Raw genomic sequence first — 19292 nt, forward strand, 5'->3', positions numbered from 1 at the left:
TCTGACATCTGTATAGAATAACAGGAGACTCCAAACAGCCAATGCAATCTTAAGCAAAAAAAGTACACTAGCTGATTAAAAAACAACAAACCATAGTATTCAAAATAACATAATACAGGCATGAAAACAATGAAGAGCCCGTCCAGAAATAAATGCACATTTGTAGTTAGCTGCCAAGAACACATACTGGAGATAGAACAGTCATTGTAGTAAACAATGTTGGAAAACCTGGATATTCTTTCACTTGAAAATGAAACTAAAACCTTACCTCACACTATATAAAAATAAATGTATAAACTGGGTTCGAGAGATGTTCACACACACACACACACACACACACACACACGAGAGACTTTTCGTTTGGCTTACAAATTCCACAATGTGTGAACACTTCAAAACATCAAGATAAGTGACTGACATCCAAATTATTAGATAAAGGTTATTCTCAAACTCAGAGATCAGCTTTTTGTGTCCCAAGTCCTGTGATTAAAAAGCATATGCCACCACATTTGTAAGGATTTGAAAAGTAAAAACCTGTAAGATTCAAGTACACAGCAGCTTTCATTTTTAAATCTTAGAATTTATTAGCTAGGCAACTCTTTTCCTGTTTCATCCAACCCACCTAGCTGTTACATACAATAGGGCCATTCACACTGTCCTCCTGACCTGAAATTATCATCCTTAGTTACTTTATTCCCATTTCATCTGGCCCACCTGTCAACTTTCAAGATTCAACTTAAGTAGCAGTGCTTCTTGTTTAAAACTGGCAGAAAGTAGATACAAACAAATGCTAGTGATAAACTGTTCTGTAATGGAATATTACCCAAGAGTAGAATGAACTGTTCACACAAATGTGCATAAATATGAGAACTATTTCAAGCTAATAATTTTATACACAAATATAATACTGGATGACTTCATTTATATGACATTCTATGACAGTCAAATCTAATCTATGATGAAGAAAAAAACTAACATGCTTCCTGTATAAAGGGATGCTTCTGAATTGGTAGTGATGCTCAATCTTTAGTAGGGATTTTAGACAAACACTAAGCATTTGTCAAAACAGCAAATATGAACCTACTTTGCAAATTCATCAAATATAATTTTGTGCCAAATAAAAATCAAGTATTAAGTGCTAAATGACACATAGGCTGCAGTAGTATCTGGGAGGCAGTGTACACGTTTGCCACTTGCTTTGAAATACATAGAGACCGCTTTTGAAGGTGGATCTGTACTAATGCCAAGTACAAAATGTGTTAAATCATTAACTTTTTCCAACTTTGTTGTATGTTCTAAAGTTTTCATGATAAAATGTTAGATGAAAGTCAACTGTCTTACAAAGTCTTTCTGAGCACATTTACAATGAGAGCCTCCAATAACACCCTGCACGATATACTTGATCCATTTTGTAAAAAGCATTACATCTGCATTCTACCTCCTAAGAACTGTAAAAAATGTCAAAACCAAGTCTACTTTACTGTCTTATGCTTTAGTGACTCAATTTTGCTGAATCATTACAGCGACCATAATAATCTATCTGAGCAGGACCCCTTAAAATTTTTAAATTTATTTACTGTGTTTATGCTTGCATGCATCCATATACATATGTGTCAATCAGAGAACACTTGGAGAGTTTATTCTGTCCGTCTACCATGTGGGTTCAGGTCAAACCTACGTTATCAGGCTTGGCTGCAATGGTCTTCACTCACTAAGCCATCTTGTTGGCCCATCCTATGATTTTTTTTCCCAATTACTCTTTGTGAGAAGACACTAAAGAAATCTCTCTTAAATTAGCCTTTTTATTCCAGTATCCCAACTTTTAAAACTATTATAAGTACCTTTGGAAAGCTCAGTGTTCATGTTTATACTGTATCAGTTATAGAAGCCAGCTGAAGAGCATATTAAATAAAGGCAATGTTTACACACAATATTCAGTTTTATAGATAAGCCTGAACCCTGCTATGTAGGCCAGGATGTTCTTGAACTTGCAATGACCCTCCTGTCTCAGCAGCTGAAATGCTGGGATTAGAAGCAGGCATTAGCCAGCACACCTGGTTGCACACACTTCAACATCAGAGTTTCAACAGTATGTGAGATAAAACACAGTTTGATCGTCTGGGTCTGAATCCCAACCCCATCACTTATTACCCGCTCATCCTTAGGATTTACTAACTTTGCTGTGACTCATTTTTTCACCTCCCCTTGATCTGTAAAAATAAAGAAGTGGGGGAAAATAACGTGTCTCGTGTCATGACAGTTTGTGAGTCATTACATATAAATTCCTTAAAACAATGGCCAGCAATATTACCTACCATTGTCTAAGTTTAGTTAAGAAGCACTGACGATATAAGACTCCTTTTATGATTTACAAATCAATGAAAATGAACAATGTATACTGATAGTAATAACTTTTAAGAGTACAATGCAAATTTTCACAAAAAAGACATAATTTTCAATAATAAATGCTGACTTGTACTGACACATCATGAGCCCATTATCCAAAAGATTTCTTTAAAACAGGAATCCTTGCTAGACTTTTGTCCTAGCACTTATTTCAAACTTTATTTTTTTACATTTAACTATAAGGGGGAAAGAACTTTTTCACACATCAGGCACAGTAGGAATTCAAATATATCCTGAATGAACAATGTAAGCATTTTAAAGTCTGTTTAACCTATACCAGATAAAAACGAAAGCAATCATAGTTACAGGTTTCTATTTCAAACAACCCAACTAGGGATTTAGTCACATTTAAAAACATATGTGATTTATTAAAAATATAATCTGGTGATGTGTTCTATACATAGCCCCATTCAAACACATCAATGTGTTATAATAGATATAATTTGTAAAGCATTTAGAATTACCCTCCCCTTTTGATTACAAGAGATAAAGCATACAACATACTGTAGGTTTATTTTTATTCAAAAAGTTACTGTCTCAAGACATAAATACAAATCAGAAAACAGTACAATTAGGACAATAGAATGTGGAGGACAACAGGTTAGAGTAATATATAAAACATTTTTAGCTGGTTGAAAACAAAGCTGTAAGAACTGCTTTCACAAAGAAGTATTCCTTTCAAGAGTGAGAACAAAAATCAACTTAGGTTTAAAATCATATATACAGTCCTCTCAGCAGTTCTAGGAAATGCAGTGGTGTGTAAAAGAACATATGCAATACGTCTGCACATAACAATGTTTGTAGATGGAAAGTATGTTAGACAAGTCTGGTTTTATTCATTAACCATGAATTAATAAAATTAAGTGTATTTTTGTGGTCTTTCAACTAACCTATGGTTTTTTGGCTACCACAGCCCAATGCATGTTGATTTCCTGACTCGAAAAACCAGAAGCCTTTTGGTATTCACACATTTGAAGATACTCTTGTATTGCAAGCATATTAAGGCATGGAATGATTAAAATAATATACCTCAAGAACTGAGAGACGACTGACAAAAGATAGATATACATGTAATATAAGTTAATATTTTGTTTTAAACGATGTCTAGCTGCCTAAGCCTCGCAGAATGAGTTGATGTCAAAATGGCAAGTGGCCACTTTCTGTTTTAAACTAATTCATTTGTGAAAGGACATAAAATAAAGTTTAAAGCTTAGCTTTCAAAGAATATTATGGGTTATGAATTCTATTATCCCATCTAATTTACATACAGAGGAAATGTACTGTAACCTGTTAGAAGTATCTTTAACCTGAAGACTGCTTGCAAAGACAGATAGATAAAACAATATAAAATACAAATTTAAAAATCATTTTAAAGCATGAACAGTCACGCTTTTCTATTTTTAAACATTGTTAAACTTTCAATATATTTCTGAAACCTCATAATTTTAAGTTGGAATTCAAAAGTAAGAAAAAAACTAAACAAACTGCGCAATTATAAAATCAGCACCAATTTATATATATATATAATTTTATTTAAAATTTAGATCCCTATTCCCACACTCTAATAAGCTGTATAATTTTTGTTTAGAATTTTTCTGCAAACATACTACAATAAGCTTCTTTTATTTGGAGACAAAATACAGTGGCACTACTGGAAGGAATATCACAACATTACATTTTTATCTTAAAGGACAAGCAAACTTTCAGGGCTGATATGGGAGAAGCATGTTTGAGACTGGATACCTTCTGGCAGTTCACTGCATCTGGGAATTTCTGAAAAGTATACAGAAGCTCTTGGATTTTAAAAATATCTTAAAATACATTTTAGATGAAAAAATTGTAAAAGTTCTGCTTATAAGTTTAACTTTTTTCCACAATTACAACATTTAAAACAAAGTTTTGTTGATTGATGGTTTAAGCATTTAAATTATGAATGCTAAAAACAATTCTATCCTACAATTTCGGGGTCAGGGAATAAATCCATCCTTAACTTTTGTTTCGCGGATGTAAACAGAAATCCAGCAGAGGTCATCATTATTTAGTACAACCAGTAAATAAATGTGAGAAGATTCTTATCTGTACCAAATACTTCTTCAGATTGTTATATATTTTTTTAAAAAAGCATGAAATAATTCATTTAAAAGCCAACTAACAGCGCATAAATAAAATATTTACTTTCTAAGAAAAACTGTAGCTTATCATCAAATTGTTTACTTGTCCTTTACTTTTTTCAGGCAAACAAAACTGCCCCTCAATGCACTTCATCTTGGTAAGCATAAGCATGTTATATTCTCCTTAGAGAAAAATCTGCACAGAATTTCACTGTATCTACCACACTTTAATAAATTTCCTCTTCCACTTAGAAAATGACTTCACCACAGATTTAAATGTGTACTGGTATTAAAACATTGACACTCCAAGAACCTAATGAGAGAGGGAAAAAATTTCGTTAAAATAGTCATTCATCTCTTATAAAATCTGTAAATATTATACTTTATAATTGTTATATTAAACAAAAAAATAATAAAACAACTCTGAAAGTATCTTTTCAGAAACAATTACAAAAATATAATTACTATTAATAAATAATAACACTATTCATTAAGATGTTAATTAACTCAAACATAACTAAGGAACAGGAACTCTAGCATGATCGTTATATAATCCCCTGAGGTCTGAACTCAAGATTTGTTGAATAAACAAATGAATGTACTTCCATGCATATCCTTCTAACTAGGGTTCAATGGAAAGATTTTAAGAAAGTCTTAGGAGCTGAGCCGTTTGTACCCTCAAGTGAGCTGCTTTTGTTTTTCTTAACTGGCATCCAGCTGAACATAATGACCCAAAGAAAAATCCAAAAACAATAGAGATATGCAAAAAACAAAAAGCTTTCATTAGAAAAATCTGTTCTGAATTAGTGACAAGAAGTATAAATTTTAAGAAATCAGTTAAGGTAAAATCTGAGCAAAATGAGTTATACTGGTGCTTTTTCTTCTTAGGCATTCCAGTTAGAAAAATAATGGTAAGCAAAATCTGATAATAACCAGTCACTAAAATGAAATATCTCCACCCTTTTAGGACATAACTTTAACTGTGTATGTATGTGTGCAAATATATACATATCTGTATATATAGTGCAATACATATATGTATATATACTATAAAATTTTATACTATGTAATACACATAATATATGTATATATAATATACAGTATTAGACTACTAAGTGATATACATTAAACTTTAATATACAGTAAACTTTATACTGTAAATTAGCAAGCGACACTGGCTAGCAAACCCAGAAGGAAGTGAGGAGTGAGATCGCAAAGGAAGGGTTCAGACGTCTCACTTGACGGGAAGTCAGAACCTTATGATTATTTTCATCTGAAGACATTGTTTATTTTTAAGCAAAAGGAAATTAATGTCTTGTTGCAGCAAATTATCAAGTAAAGTGTGTGGACTCTCCAGTAATAAAAACAAAAAAGAGTCACACAGTTCTTCATTAATCACAACTACTGCACTTCTCATCCCTTTTCCTTCTTGCTTCTCTAAGAAGTCTCAGGGTTCTCTTGCTGGTTAGCCAAGAGTTGGGTGGTTAAAATATTTTAATTAAACAGGCCTAGACTTTACATGTTTACAAGTTTCTTCTAGCCAAAATACTCATGACTTTGAGTAAAGAGTCCCAAGTACTGTAATAAAGGATAAAATATTTGTTGGTGTGTTTTGCCTCCATGTATATGTGTACCACATGAATGTCATGTCTGTGAAGACCAGTAGAAGGCATGAAATTCCCTGAAACCACAGTTAAATAGGCAGTTGTAGACCACCGTGTGTGCTGGGAATGGAACCCAGGTCCACTGGAAAAAAACAGCAAATGCTCTTAACCACTGAGCCCAGTAGTCAGTTTTTAATGTAGAGTGTGGTGCTAAGATAATCTCATGTATTTTTATACCATAGTGGCTAATCTGAAAGCACACAAACAGCTGACATTCATTTTGGTTTATACATAGTGGCTTACAACCAGATTCCCCAACTAGAATATTAAATTAGCCTCATTATATTGAGCTCTCCTTTTCTATTTTTATGCACAGATAATTCTAGTAAGAGAAGCTTACTACTACTGACATGGTTTTCTGAGTTAACACATTATACCTGTTTCTGATGTCAGCATTAATAAATACTCAAGCATGTATTTCAAAGTAGAAATATTAAGCTTTGGAGTGTTATGCAAATACTGGCAGGAAAATGACCATATCACAAGAGATAAGCCAATTTTATTTCCAGGTGTAAAATCAACCATATTATTAAACTAGAATCCTATGTGTATGTAACTCCAAAGTGATGTTCTCATATTCATATACTACCATTACTAGACAATTGTGAAACTCACATCCCAAAGATAATCAGGATTTGTTTAGAGTGGCCTGGTGTATTTATAAATATTAAGTGCTTTGAGGTACACGTCATTTAGAATTATAGAATCTTGGAACCAGGCATTAAGGAATTCAAATTCCAGTTTTACTATTTTGATCACATTTACCATAAGTAAGATTATTCTATATTTACTATAAGACAGATTTTATTTTGCATTTTAGTATCTTCTATTAATCCTGTTTCTTATGTTATGTTTAAGACACTATTCACTAAAAAGATACTTTTTAAAGTCATGGAAATTTAAAATAAAGAGTTGAAGACTTCTAAAGGTACCCAAACCTTTAAAGATTACTTAGCATTCAGTTATGTGACTGCTGCCATCATGTGGTAATGCTATAAAATTACATATATATGAGTACATGTGCTCACTTCCTTATTTCATTATCACAGGAATCTAAAACATTATAAAATTAACAAAGTCTATTTACTTTCAGTATTCAATATATATTAGAATGTGATAATTATATTACTAAAAGTATTGGTTCCCCATTTCTTTTTACATCATCAAATTGTAGTTTTCTCTGCATGTTAAATGCCAAAATGGGTACAGTTTCTATGGCTGTTCCATTATTTTAGTACTCTGACAAACATCTTTTTGTACCCATTATGTTATGAAGGAAACAAATGGCACTATATAAATACATAAAAAATAGAAAGCTCTAGCTTTTGACTATAATTTATTATTTCAACTTCCTAATCACATTTCTTGGTATTTAACACAAATAAGAACTGATTTTAGCTTTCGTTAAGTAGATATGACAGTAACTACTATCAAATTAATACGGGTGCTTTTAAATACATTTAAATACCACATAATTCAATATACATCTAAACTAAAGAATTATGGGTAAGTCAGGTTTTCTCTTTCTATAGAGCCATGTACTAAAAGAATGGCCAAAATCCTGAAGCTTGTTAAGGATGCATAACCCCAGGCCACACTCCAGACCCCCAAAGAAAACTATCTAGTTGTATTTTTAAAAGTTCTCTGGATGACTCAACTGCACATTAGAAACTGAGAATGAATGGTTTTAAAAAGGTCTCTCCCAAAGGGCTGAGAATATAGCTCAGTGGCAAGGCATTTGCCTAGCATGTGTGAGGCCCAACTTCAGTTTACAGCACCACATACTAAAAATGCGTAAGATGTTATGTTCAAAGCTTTCTGTGTAAGCTTTCATGTCAAAACAACCAAATATGAGTATACTACCTGACTTGGTTTGTCAAAACATTTCCAAGATCTGTCTGAGAGCAGATTGTTAGGTCAATCAGGGCAAGAAAATGGGTAAATAGAAGATAATACTACCTCAGAGGATAGAACTATAGTTACCCAAGTTAGTAATAGGGAGGAAGTAGCATGAATGAGTAAGATGGACAGATGTGCAAATTATTTGACAAAACTAAATAATTATCATGTTAGGCAGAATTCAAAACGAAGAGAATTGCCACTGCATCAAAGACTGCAATCTATTAAGGCCAGAACGTATACTAATCTATCTTGTTATTCCAGTGTGGTAATTATCTCAATGAAAGTATGAATGAAGTATTAAAGGAACAGAGAATAAAATACTTATCTGGTGAGATCATATCTTAAATCAATATCACTTTTCATTATCAAAACCCTTGTTTGGGTATTTATTTTTTCTTTTTGAAACAATGTGGTCATCGTTGGCCTTGACCTCATGATCCTCTTTTATAGTATAAGGGCATGGTGAAAACTGTCCACATGGTGTCCAAAGTGCAGCAATAACAGGTGTGTGCTACTAGTCTCAGTTATATGTTATCAGTTTTCACCATGCCTTTATACTATAATTATTCCCCTATTCTGTCCAGTCATAAAAACCAAAAAATTCTTGAGATACAATTCTGATTTATATCATCCAATTATTTGAAAACCTTCAATAGGCAACCCAAACCTACAAGAAATTTCTAAAGGCAACATTCCAATCCCAGTTGGTCAAGAATTCCAAAAGTACTTTTAACCTTTTATCACTACTGCACATCAGGTCATTGCCTAAAGTTTTGATTTAAAATTCCTGGGGCATATTTAAATTAAACCTACTGATTCATCCATAATTGAGGCTGGATCAAAGAAATCAGGCTTCAGTTCTGTTCTCTCTCGTCTATTCTTTGATGGTGGCTAAGGAAAGAAAAGAGAAAGTTGTTGCTTCTCTATACCTATACACCAGATAGTAAATGAAAATATCCATACATATTAATGTCATTAGTTCTCTGGTCTATGTGATTTTTTCAGGTGTACCTCAAAATAATTCAATCATTGCTTGCCAACCTCCCATGCCCCCCAAAACAAGAATGGTTATAAGTACAAAGAACTTCATTAGAAAAAGTCTTTAAGTAAAAACAAACATATTTTTCACTTTACTCTTAAAAATAATCAGCCAGTCATGGTGAAGCATGTTTTTAGTTCCAGCACTCGAGAGGCAGAGGTAGGCAGATCTCTGTGAGTTCAAGACCAACTTGGTCTAAAAAGCAAGTTCCAGGACAGCAAGAGCTGTTACACAGAGAAATTCTGTTTCAAAAAACCACACACATACACAATCATTTTAAGTCATTTTCCTTGAAAGACACCATATAACATTCCTCTAAAGGGACACAGTATTTCTTTTTTCCAAGGAGAATACTCATTAAATACCATGACCACAGAGACTCAGCTTGTTATAAATTTAGCTTTACCAATTATAAGATTTCTTCTCCTTGGGTAAGTTAACTTTTTATACTTTAATGTCTTTATCATCTCAATCTATCTCACAAAGCTGAATGAGAATGTTGTCAAAATGTACAAGCATACTACATACACTCTAACCATACATAACTTACTTTTTAAAAATCTTGTATGTATTTACCATCTTGCGTTTCCAATAATTTAACTTTACTTTTAACATGAAAGTTTGCCTCAGCAAAAGGTTTCTACCAAGATTGTAATATACTACATTTTAAATATATTATTTCTAATATACTATATTAGAATGTGATGATATTAATATACTCATAATACTTTTTAAAACTTAGTATGTAAACATTACACATTATTTTATTTTTGTAGTGAAAATAAACAAAATAAAATCCTTTGTACTCCTATACATTATTTAATTAACTTCAAATACAAAAGCACAATTTTTATCATTTCAAAATGTGATAATATTCTAAAAACCACTTCTTGCCTTCAGAAACTTAAACTTTGCAACCAAGTTAATAATATGCCTTAAGACAATTCAAAACAAATATATTTTTCTTTGTTTTCTCTCTGTAGCCCTGGCTGGACTGGAACATGCTCTGCAGACCAGGCTGCCCTTGAACTCCAAGGTCTTCCTTCCTCTGTCTCCTAAGTACTAGGACTAAAAGTTATGTGTCACCACTACCCAGCTCAATTGTTCCCCTACTGTGTATTCAGCCCATTTAACACATATGCTTCAATCCGTTCTCATATACTTAAATCCCTGAACATATTTGTAGAACTTATTCTTTTAATCTTTCTCTAAGAAATATCAACTTTATTTTCAAAGGATTTAAACAGGAAAACAAATTCTTATTTCTAGATGTTTCTTACCAAGTCTATATCCATGGTGTCAAAGTCCATTCCCTCATTAAGATCCTCAATCCTTCCTTCTGAGGACATCATAACATCTTCAACAATTGGCTCTTCATCATCTTCCATTAGGCTTGTACCACGCCGACTAGAGAAATATAAAACAAGGTAAAGATCTGAACCAATATCATGACAATTGACATATAAGTGGCAAGTATGTAGCTTTCTATATTCGAGTATAATGGAAAATGATGGAATTAAAGGTCAGGGAGAATGATTAGACATTGATCATGTCATCAATGGTGTCAAAATCCCAATGTTCACTTGTTTAAAAATACTAAGAATCTGTTTATTCTACATTACTTCAATACAGTTAGTTTGTTACTTCTGATATGCCATATACAATATTCAATGAGAATTTTCCACATGTGAACATAGCAGATACCTCAAATCCTTTTTGAAAGTAGGCAGGACACAAATTAATAAAGAAACATAAAACAGACCAAAGAAATGACATTTTTAGAATGCATATATTCTGATTATACATAGCACTGATGTTAATCATTAGGTACTCATTCATTCAATGCCAAATGTGTACACCAGCCACACATTCACTCACACATCACATGACGCCTACTCCATGACAGGCTTCCATTGTATCCTAAGGATGAAAAAAAAGTGAGTAAAACAATAATCCTGCCCTCAAGGAGCTTACAATATACTAAGGGAAGACAGATAAACTTGACAACATGATACACATTACAATATATTCATCAAATGCTATAAGGGTAGGTACACTAAGAAAATTAATTCTGCCTCATATAAAAATGAACACTTAATGCTCAAAGCTGATTTCCTCCATTGTGAAATTCAGTCAAGAATTTATATAAAAATGAAAAATAACATCAAGATCAAAAGCTGTGTTTTTTCACATAATCACAGGTAAAATAAACTAAGTTCACAAATTAGCACAGATCAGCATAAAGTAGGTAGACCAGTGGTGAATTTGCATGTGACTTCTTGCTTTCCAGTTTGGTTGACATTACTGTCTTTCATTTCCAAAGATCCCTCAGATCCCCAAAACAACTCACCAAAGCCTAAATTATTTAATTAAGTAGTTTCAATGTACACAATACTATAGTGGATCACAATATCTGATTCAGGCTTTATGAACAAATATGATATGTCAGGCATAATAATTCTGGATAATAAAAGACAATTTTATTATTCTTTTGTGAAAATAAAGGCAAAGGCAATCTTTGTGTTTTGCATATCATATAATCAAAAACCAGAAATCCATTCCGTATTTCCTTTACAGTATACACTGAAGGTATATACGATATAAACTATGGAGGAAAACGTAAATCAGAAATTATTTTAGTTACAGTATAGGTATCATTAATGAAAGAAAAATCATTGTAAAGCAAAAGTACTTTAATGTTTCTGGCAATCAACCATTTATGGTACAACTACCAAAAGAATCCTCTGGTGATAGCTATTCAACTCAGATAATCCCTTTTAGTTTTCTAGCGATTGCCTACAATCAAGAACCAAACCACATTGAAAACAAAATAATGAACATGGTACTGAAATAATGAGATATTCTAGACCGCAATGGTCCTGGTAACTGGTACCAAGTTTGTAGAGGACAAATATAAACCAAATAATTATATGGCGGAATTCTGAACTGCTTGGATAGTATTTAACTAGAAGCTAAAGAATTGGTTGTAGGGTCAATCAAGCATAAGTATAATACAAAATAAGGACAATATAGCAAGAGAAGCAGGACAAAACCAAGTGCTAGTGCAGACAATGAGCACAGGAGACAAGCCATAATGGTGCATATTTAGTGCATCCATAGAGGTTCTTAAAACCACTACAGAGATAGGGTGAATATTTACATGCCACCATTTGTGTGGTGAATTCTTAAAGTCAACAAAATAAAACAAAATATAAACTTTAAAAGAGGTAACAACCACTATCTTCCAAGTTTAAAAAAATACATTATGTTACAATGCTTTCAAACTTAAAATAATTAGAATAACATTTTTGCCATGTATATAAAGCATGATATCAAGTCTACTCGTCAGCAATTTCATGAAAATTTCTAATCAAAATTTCTGAAGTATTTATCAAGTTCCCATACAGAATCCAGTAAAAACAAAGCAAGAACAATTTTTAACACTGAACATTTACTTATTCCATGAACATTTGCTTAATGTTTTCTTTGTGTCAAGTTCTAACAAGCAATAAATGAAACCCTTGCTCTTGGGGAGCTCACAGTCTAGAAAATTGGACAAAATTGCAATACATAAATAATTACAATACATTATGGCAAATGCTGTAAGAAATACAAATATAACAGTTATGGAATCATAGATGACTACAGTTTCACTTAAGGTGACACTTAAGTCTGTTTTCACCATGTTCTATCAGTTTCCAGGTAATAAGATATGATATACTAAAATGGAAGCAGGAGGCAAATTTTGAAAGATCTTGCATGCCATGAACTAAGTAAAGAAATTGAACTTTATCCAGCAGGCAATGGGAAGCCATGGAAAAGTTCTAAGTAAGAAAGTTACATGGTAAGGTTTTATTCTAAAATTATAATTCTGGATGGTAGTGTGAATGATGGAGTGGTGGAAAGTGTGAAGGGAGAGGTTTGGTGAGCAGATAAATGGGGGGTTTAAAGGAAGAAAACCAGTTAGAAAGCTAATTATAATAGTTCAGGTGAAAGATGAGGACCTGAACTAAGATGGGAATATAATTAAGATGCAACACGAATGTATTTTTAATTCTGTGTACCAAAATAAACAAGGATTCATATTTATATTTTTCCAACAGATCAGTCTAAGTATGATTGGTCCTTTGGCTAACTAGTTAGTATTTGACTTAAAACATCTTATTTTTCTGTTGGAAAGACCAAAATCTAGTTCCTTGATTATTTCAGCATAGTTACTCTAGAGTTTGCTGAAATTTTAGATACGGCACACATTAAAGTATGTTAAAATGAATTAGTGAACTTCCTAGACTCAGACAATAAGGCACTCTCACTTACATGGCATGCTGAAGATTAGTTCGCAGTTTAACATAGCTCATTGCTGCTCTCTCCTGCTGTTGCCTTGCTTCCTCTTGTTGTCTTTGAGCTAACATCCATGTTACCTGCGTGCTTCAAGGAGAATTTTATTCTTCTTTTAACTTAACTTTTTCTATGTAATTAATAAAGTTCTAGTACAGAAACTGATCAAATATACTTACTTATAATCAAGAGGAGTTTGATGGTGTTCTGTCTGCATTGGGTAGACACTCATGAAGCTATCCTCAGGCCGTAATCGTTTAGGTTCTCTCATAATAGTGGAGGTGAGCTGTGGTGTCTGCATCATAACGGGGGTATGCAGTGTTTGCTCTCTGCTCAACCACATACTGTCACTACTACTGCTTTCTTCAGCTGAAAGAAAAAATTTACAGCAATGAAGTTTGGCTACTAATTGTAACTTATCTGGAGTCTAATATAACTCATTTAAAACAACAAATATTTGGGTTTTCCATATACTAGAGTATACTGGGTCACACAAAGGTTTATGTTCCTCCCTGGTCATACAGTCTGCTTGTGAAGAAAGAACAGGCAAGCAAATTACAACACAGTATTGTAAGTGCTACGAGAAAAGCGAGACAGAGGGCATAGGAGCAGTGACAGTTTAGAGAAAGCTACACAGAAGTAATAGTAAGGGCAGGTAGCATCTGCACTAGGAAAGAGTCTCTACATAGATCATAAAAACAACAAAGCCCAAAACAACAATGACCAAATCATATTAATCTGTTGATATCTGACCTACAAAAATGCCAATTTCGGATGGTTCAACCCAAAACCTTGCTACTATAGGAATGTGAAGATTAAAACAGCAAGAAAAGATGAGATGAATAAAGAAGCAGAATTCATTATATGGTCAAGTACATGGTAGATAAGCTGCAATATTCAGGATGAGGTGGAAAAAGTTCACAGTGAGATTCTGTTTTAAAAACCAATGCAATTAAAAAAAGGAATTAATGTTTGGAACATATTGTGATCTCAGTTAAGGTGACAAGAAACTGCTAGTAACAGTTTGAAGAAAGAGGATCAACTTGGAAAGTTACATGCTTTAGTCAATGTGGTAGTAGTATGGATGGTGGGCTTAAGAATAGGAAGGTTAATTGGTATAGGAGGATCTTCTGTCTAGGTGTTACTTTCATTGGTTAAATAAAGAGACTGCCTTGGCCTATTAAAAGTTTACACCTGCAAAATCCCCCCCCCCCAAATAAGTGTCCCCATGATTACAAATGACAAAGTCACATGTCACTGAGTTAATAGTAAGGTAAAACTAGTTACTATGAGTTATTTTACTACAAGACTAAGAGTGTGCACATGTACACTGTTTTAAAGAAAAGAGTTTTGAGGATAAATGTGCTAATGTCCAAGTACTCAAGGAATTAGACAAAAACTTCACATTATATAATATAGTTAAGATTATTTTGAGTTCTATTATGTTCAGGGTTATTTTCCATTGATCTGGCATTTATCTTTCATTCCACTAATTTATTCACTTTTGTTTTGGTTTTTGAAACAGGATTTCTCTGTATAAACACCTTGGCTGTCCTGGAACTAGCTTTGTAGACCAGGCTGATCTCAAACTCATAAAGATTTGCCTCCTCTTCCTCCCAAACACTCCCAAACACTGTCCAGCTCTTTCATGCATTTATTAATGGCAATTTATATACAGCTATACAAATACCTAAAAAGGTCATTTATATTGTTTGTAAAACTTTCATCTAATTTAATAATCTACTTGTCAGATAAAGGAGTAACTTGGTGACTCAGCACAAATTGTTAACTATTCAAAAAAAAAGTCTAAGATTTATAATCATATTCAAGAAACACCCTTTTAATTTGCTGACTTATCTATTAAACATGATACTTCTTATAAAACATCACATTTCAATTTCAGGGTTCTATCCTTAGTTGCAGTGGTGCTGGGACTTTATAGCAAAGTCTAAAATTGGACACTTCTCCAGTCCAAACGCTTGGAAATGTGGACAAGAGATTCAGAGTTCAAGACCAGTTCAGGATATATCACGAGGCTCTGTCTCATAAAAACCAAACAAACAACGAGTTGAGGGAATGCACCTTCTACTGATTTCCTGACCAACAGAATATTAAAGAAGTTTCCAGGCTGAGGCCTTATACCGGTAGCTTCCAAATCCTCTTTTAGAATAATATTCTTGAAGCTTAATGAAATGCTGATATGGAGACATTATAAAATGGTTTTTGAGAGACAATTCAGGTGATGTCGGGTATGTAGGTGAAGATGCTTCCATATAAATGTAGCCACCAGTCTTTAGGCCTTTCTAGCTTAGGCACCATAACCTTACTACACCAAGTCTTAAGATAATTTCTTTCTCAGCAATGATAACTACAACAACTGCACTAAGTTGTTTAAGAGCAACTAACTGAGAAAAGAGGAAAAATTTCCCTAGGTCCATACTGAGCCACTTTTGGGATGCTAGGAGACCAAAACCACAAAGCATAAGGCGTTCCTACCTATGACAAACATCACTTTTAATTTCTATTATGTTCTTCACAATTATTTATTTCTGAATAGAAATTCAGAGGTTATACATTACAGCTTTTTAAAACATGTTTTGCTGCAACAAAATGATCTTATCTCATATTGGAACCATTTTCATATACATAGAGTACATAATAGTGATTAAAAAGTAACAATCTGTCTGTTTTACTTCTCATCTGAAAAGGGAGAATATGCCTGAAAGAGCTGACAGACTGACTGCCATGTATGTAAAATGGTTAAAACAGCACATTGATGCATAATTGATACACTGTACAAGCTACAACTGAGTATCATATATCACATGAAAAGAAAGGAGACTCTTAATGACAATTCAGTTGGTCAGCAGTAAGAATAAATTTCAACAGTATTAACTATGTCCTTACGGAGTGCAAGTTGCATGCCTTCAACAACTTTCCGTTTTCCTGTAGATGGTTTTGACTTTTTACTCCGTACAGTTGACCCCCGACTGCTCATTCCACTAATGACTGACATGGTATCATCATCACCACCAGCTAGCAAAGAATTTCGGTAAGACATCAGAGGAAGCCATACATCTTCTCTTCGGAGTGACATCTGGAAGGTCATGAACTTTTCCAAATAAACATACCTTTAAAAATAAGTAGAAACCATTAAGCTGGATGCAGAGCTGCTAGTTCAAAACAACCCTTACTTGTAAGAACCCGAGTCTAGAACTTCATTACTTAATCTCAACTCCAGCAGCACAATGAAGAGAAAATGTCTATCAGAAACCTCAAATTAACTATTTGACAGTATTCCATTGTGTGGGAGGTCCTATCTATGTGTTGCTTTTATTGGTTAATGAATAAAGAAACTGGCTTGGCTTGATAGGATAGCACAGAGCTAGGCAGGAAAAACTAAACTGAATACTGGGAGAAAGAAGGGAGAATTTAGAAGTCATGGAGCCGATGCCAGAGACAGACATGCTGAAACTTTGCTGGTAGGCCACGACCTCGTGGTGATGCAGAGATTAATAGAGATGGGTTAAACTAAAATGTAAGAGTTAGCAAATAAGAAGCTAGAGCTAATGGGCCAAACAGTGATTCAAATAATATTGTTTCTGAGTGATTATTTCAGGAGTCTGGGCAGTCAGAAAACAAAACAGCGCCTCCTTACAACAATTCCAGCTTAACATTTGTTGAACATCTGCTATATACTTGGTACTAAATAAGTATATACATCTCTTATCTTCAAAACTTCAGCTTGGTGGAAAACATGTGTCTACAATTGAATCCAAATTATCATAAAGTTTTTACATAAAATTCTGTCATCAAAATTTAATATTCATATGATGACCAAGTGCCAAGCATTTTTCTTAAGTTTCTTTACAATTTTGTATGGAAAACATTCTCTCCATTTTAGATGAAGAAATAAAGACATAAAATAATGTGATTACAATCATGAAACGGATAATGTCATGACTCATTAGGATCTCAGGGTATGTATGCAACAACATTTAAAAAGTCTACATTATGCTTAAATTAACTATAGTGCATAATTAAAATATTTGAAGTAATTGGAATAAATAATTCCAATCAATTCAGATTCATCAGCATAAGGAAAATCAAGGGGGAAAAATCAAACTGTTTTGTAGTAACGATTAAATATATCTTTCTGGTTACAACATATTTCAGCCATACTACAGTATACTTCACACTAGCCTATGAACTGGCTGCCAGTCTGAAAACTAATACCAGTCTGAGACAAGACTCAATATTTGAGCCAAAATAAACTACTTGGTAGAAAAATTAGAGCTCCACGCCCACTATATCCCTAACAGAATATTTACAATAAGACTCTAGGCAGGGGACATGGCTCAGTGGGTAATAGTACTTGGCCAGCAATCATGTGGAGCTGAGTTCAAATGCCCCAGAACTCACTCACATATAAAGTTGGGCATTGTTGCAAATGCCATAACTCTAGCACTATGGAGTAGACACATGTGGATTATTAGAGACTGGTGGAAAACAGGGCTGAAAAACTTTGTCTCAGGGAAGAAAGAACGAGACAAATAAATAAGTAGCCTTTGTGGAAACTATTCCTGTTTCTCTGCTTCTCTGTCACTGGGTTTCCACTAAGCTGTCTATTTTATATATAAACCCCATGTACACATTTTGTGAGTACATATACTGGTCTATAAGCTTTCTTGTTTGTACTCAACATTATATTATTTAAATCAATCAATTTTGACTATATCCCATAACCTGAGCCATATTGGTACATATTTTAGGTAAAGGAGAAGTTATTTTGACATTTTCCATATTCAAACAATATAACATTCACTGTTTTTTAACAGTTCTTATTATAGTCACAGTTCAAAGATTATGTAGAGTATGTACATATAAATGAAGTGACTAGGCCTGGAGATAGATGGAAAGAAACCTTAACTTTACTAAATAATGTCAGATCATTCCAAAACTAATCATGTATCAATTTAGGTCACAAATAATATATAAACAGTTCTACTACTCTACATCCCTAAAAATATAACATTACCAGAGCTATTTAGTCTTGTTCAATCAGCATTTCTCTAATTCATGGTCTAAGAATTTGGTTTATAGATCAAAGTCTAGGGGTGGTGCCATGGACCATCAGGTAAAGAAACTTGTTGCCAAGGCTGAGATGATCTGAGTTCAATGCTAGTGGCCAGAAGAGTAAAAAAAAAAAAAGATCATTCAAAAGTTGTATTCTGACCTCCACATGTGTGCTGTAGCCCACATACATGTGTATACACATACAATAAATAAATATATTTTTATTTATACGTTTATAAATGCAAAGAGGTACTCTCACTGTGTTGCTTCGGCTGCTCTTGAATATTTCTGTCTGTGTCACAAAGAGCTAGAACAACGGGTACATAGGGCATGTCCAAGCAATGCAAAATTTGCTACAATAAATTCATATACAATAAAGTGCACAGAAACCAATTATACACTTGGATCTCTATTACAAATCAATGTACTCATGGAATCTATGTACTCAACAGTATAAAATATCCCAATAGCCCTTGGAAGAAACTTAGTGTTTCTCTTCCCATTCAATAAATCCAAGTCTCTAAGTAAACATTTAGTTTTGTCTTCTTTAGAATTTCATAAAAAATCTACAGTGAGTTTTCAGAAGACATTCAACTATGTGGTATTTCTAATTTTTTTATCCCCATATACTTTAAGGATCTGGGGAGAGGGCGGGCACTAGAAAGTCTCTCCATAAGTCACCATTTAAGGAAATTAATGCACAGGAATTTCTTTAAATATTAAATTGAGGAGAGAAACAATTAATTAAAGGAAAAA

The 19292-nt window shown here is 33.3% G+C and overlaps 1 protein-coding gene across 6 annotated transcripts in view; it reads right to left on the bottom strand.

Annotated features, from left to right (window-relative positions):
* Positions 1-2907: 2907 nt before the first annotated feature.
* The window catches only part of Stag2 (stromal antigen 2), a 130622-nt gene continuing 114237 nt past the window's right edge, over positions 2908-19292 (bottom strand). For 5 of the 6 annotated variants that reach the window (XM_038316052.2, XM_038316049.2, XM_038316050.2 and 2 more), the window contains exons 29-34: positions 16368-16591; positions 13640-13829; positions 13440-13550; positions 10403-10529; positions 8897-8974; positions 2908-4830 (exon numbers count right to left, since the gene is read on the bottom strand). In XM_038316052.2, the coding sequence (XP_038171980.1) occupies positions 4807-4830; positions 8897-8974; positions 10403-10529; positions 13440-13550; positions 13640-13829; positions 16368-16591 (754 nt within the window). In that variant the 3' untranslated portion in view covers positions 2908-4806. The remainder of the gene's footprint in view (positions 4831-8896; positions 8975-10402; positions 10530-13439; positions 13551-13639; positions 13830-16367; positions 16592-19292) is intronic. The other variant, XM_038316053.2, reaches the window with a different exon arrangement.

The sequence above is a fragment of the Arvicola amphibius genome, chromosome X (genome assembly GCF_903992535.2).
Source record: "Arvicola amphibius chromosome X, mArvAmp1.2, whole genome shotgun sequence".
Taxonomy (NCBI): Eukaryota; Metazoa; Chordata; class Mammalia; order Rodentia; family Cricetidae; genus Arvicola; species Arvicola amphibius.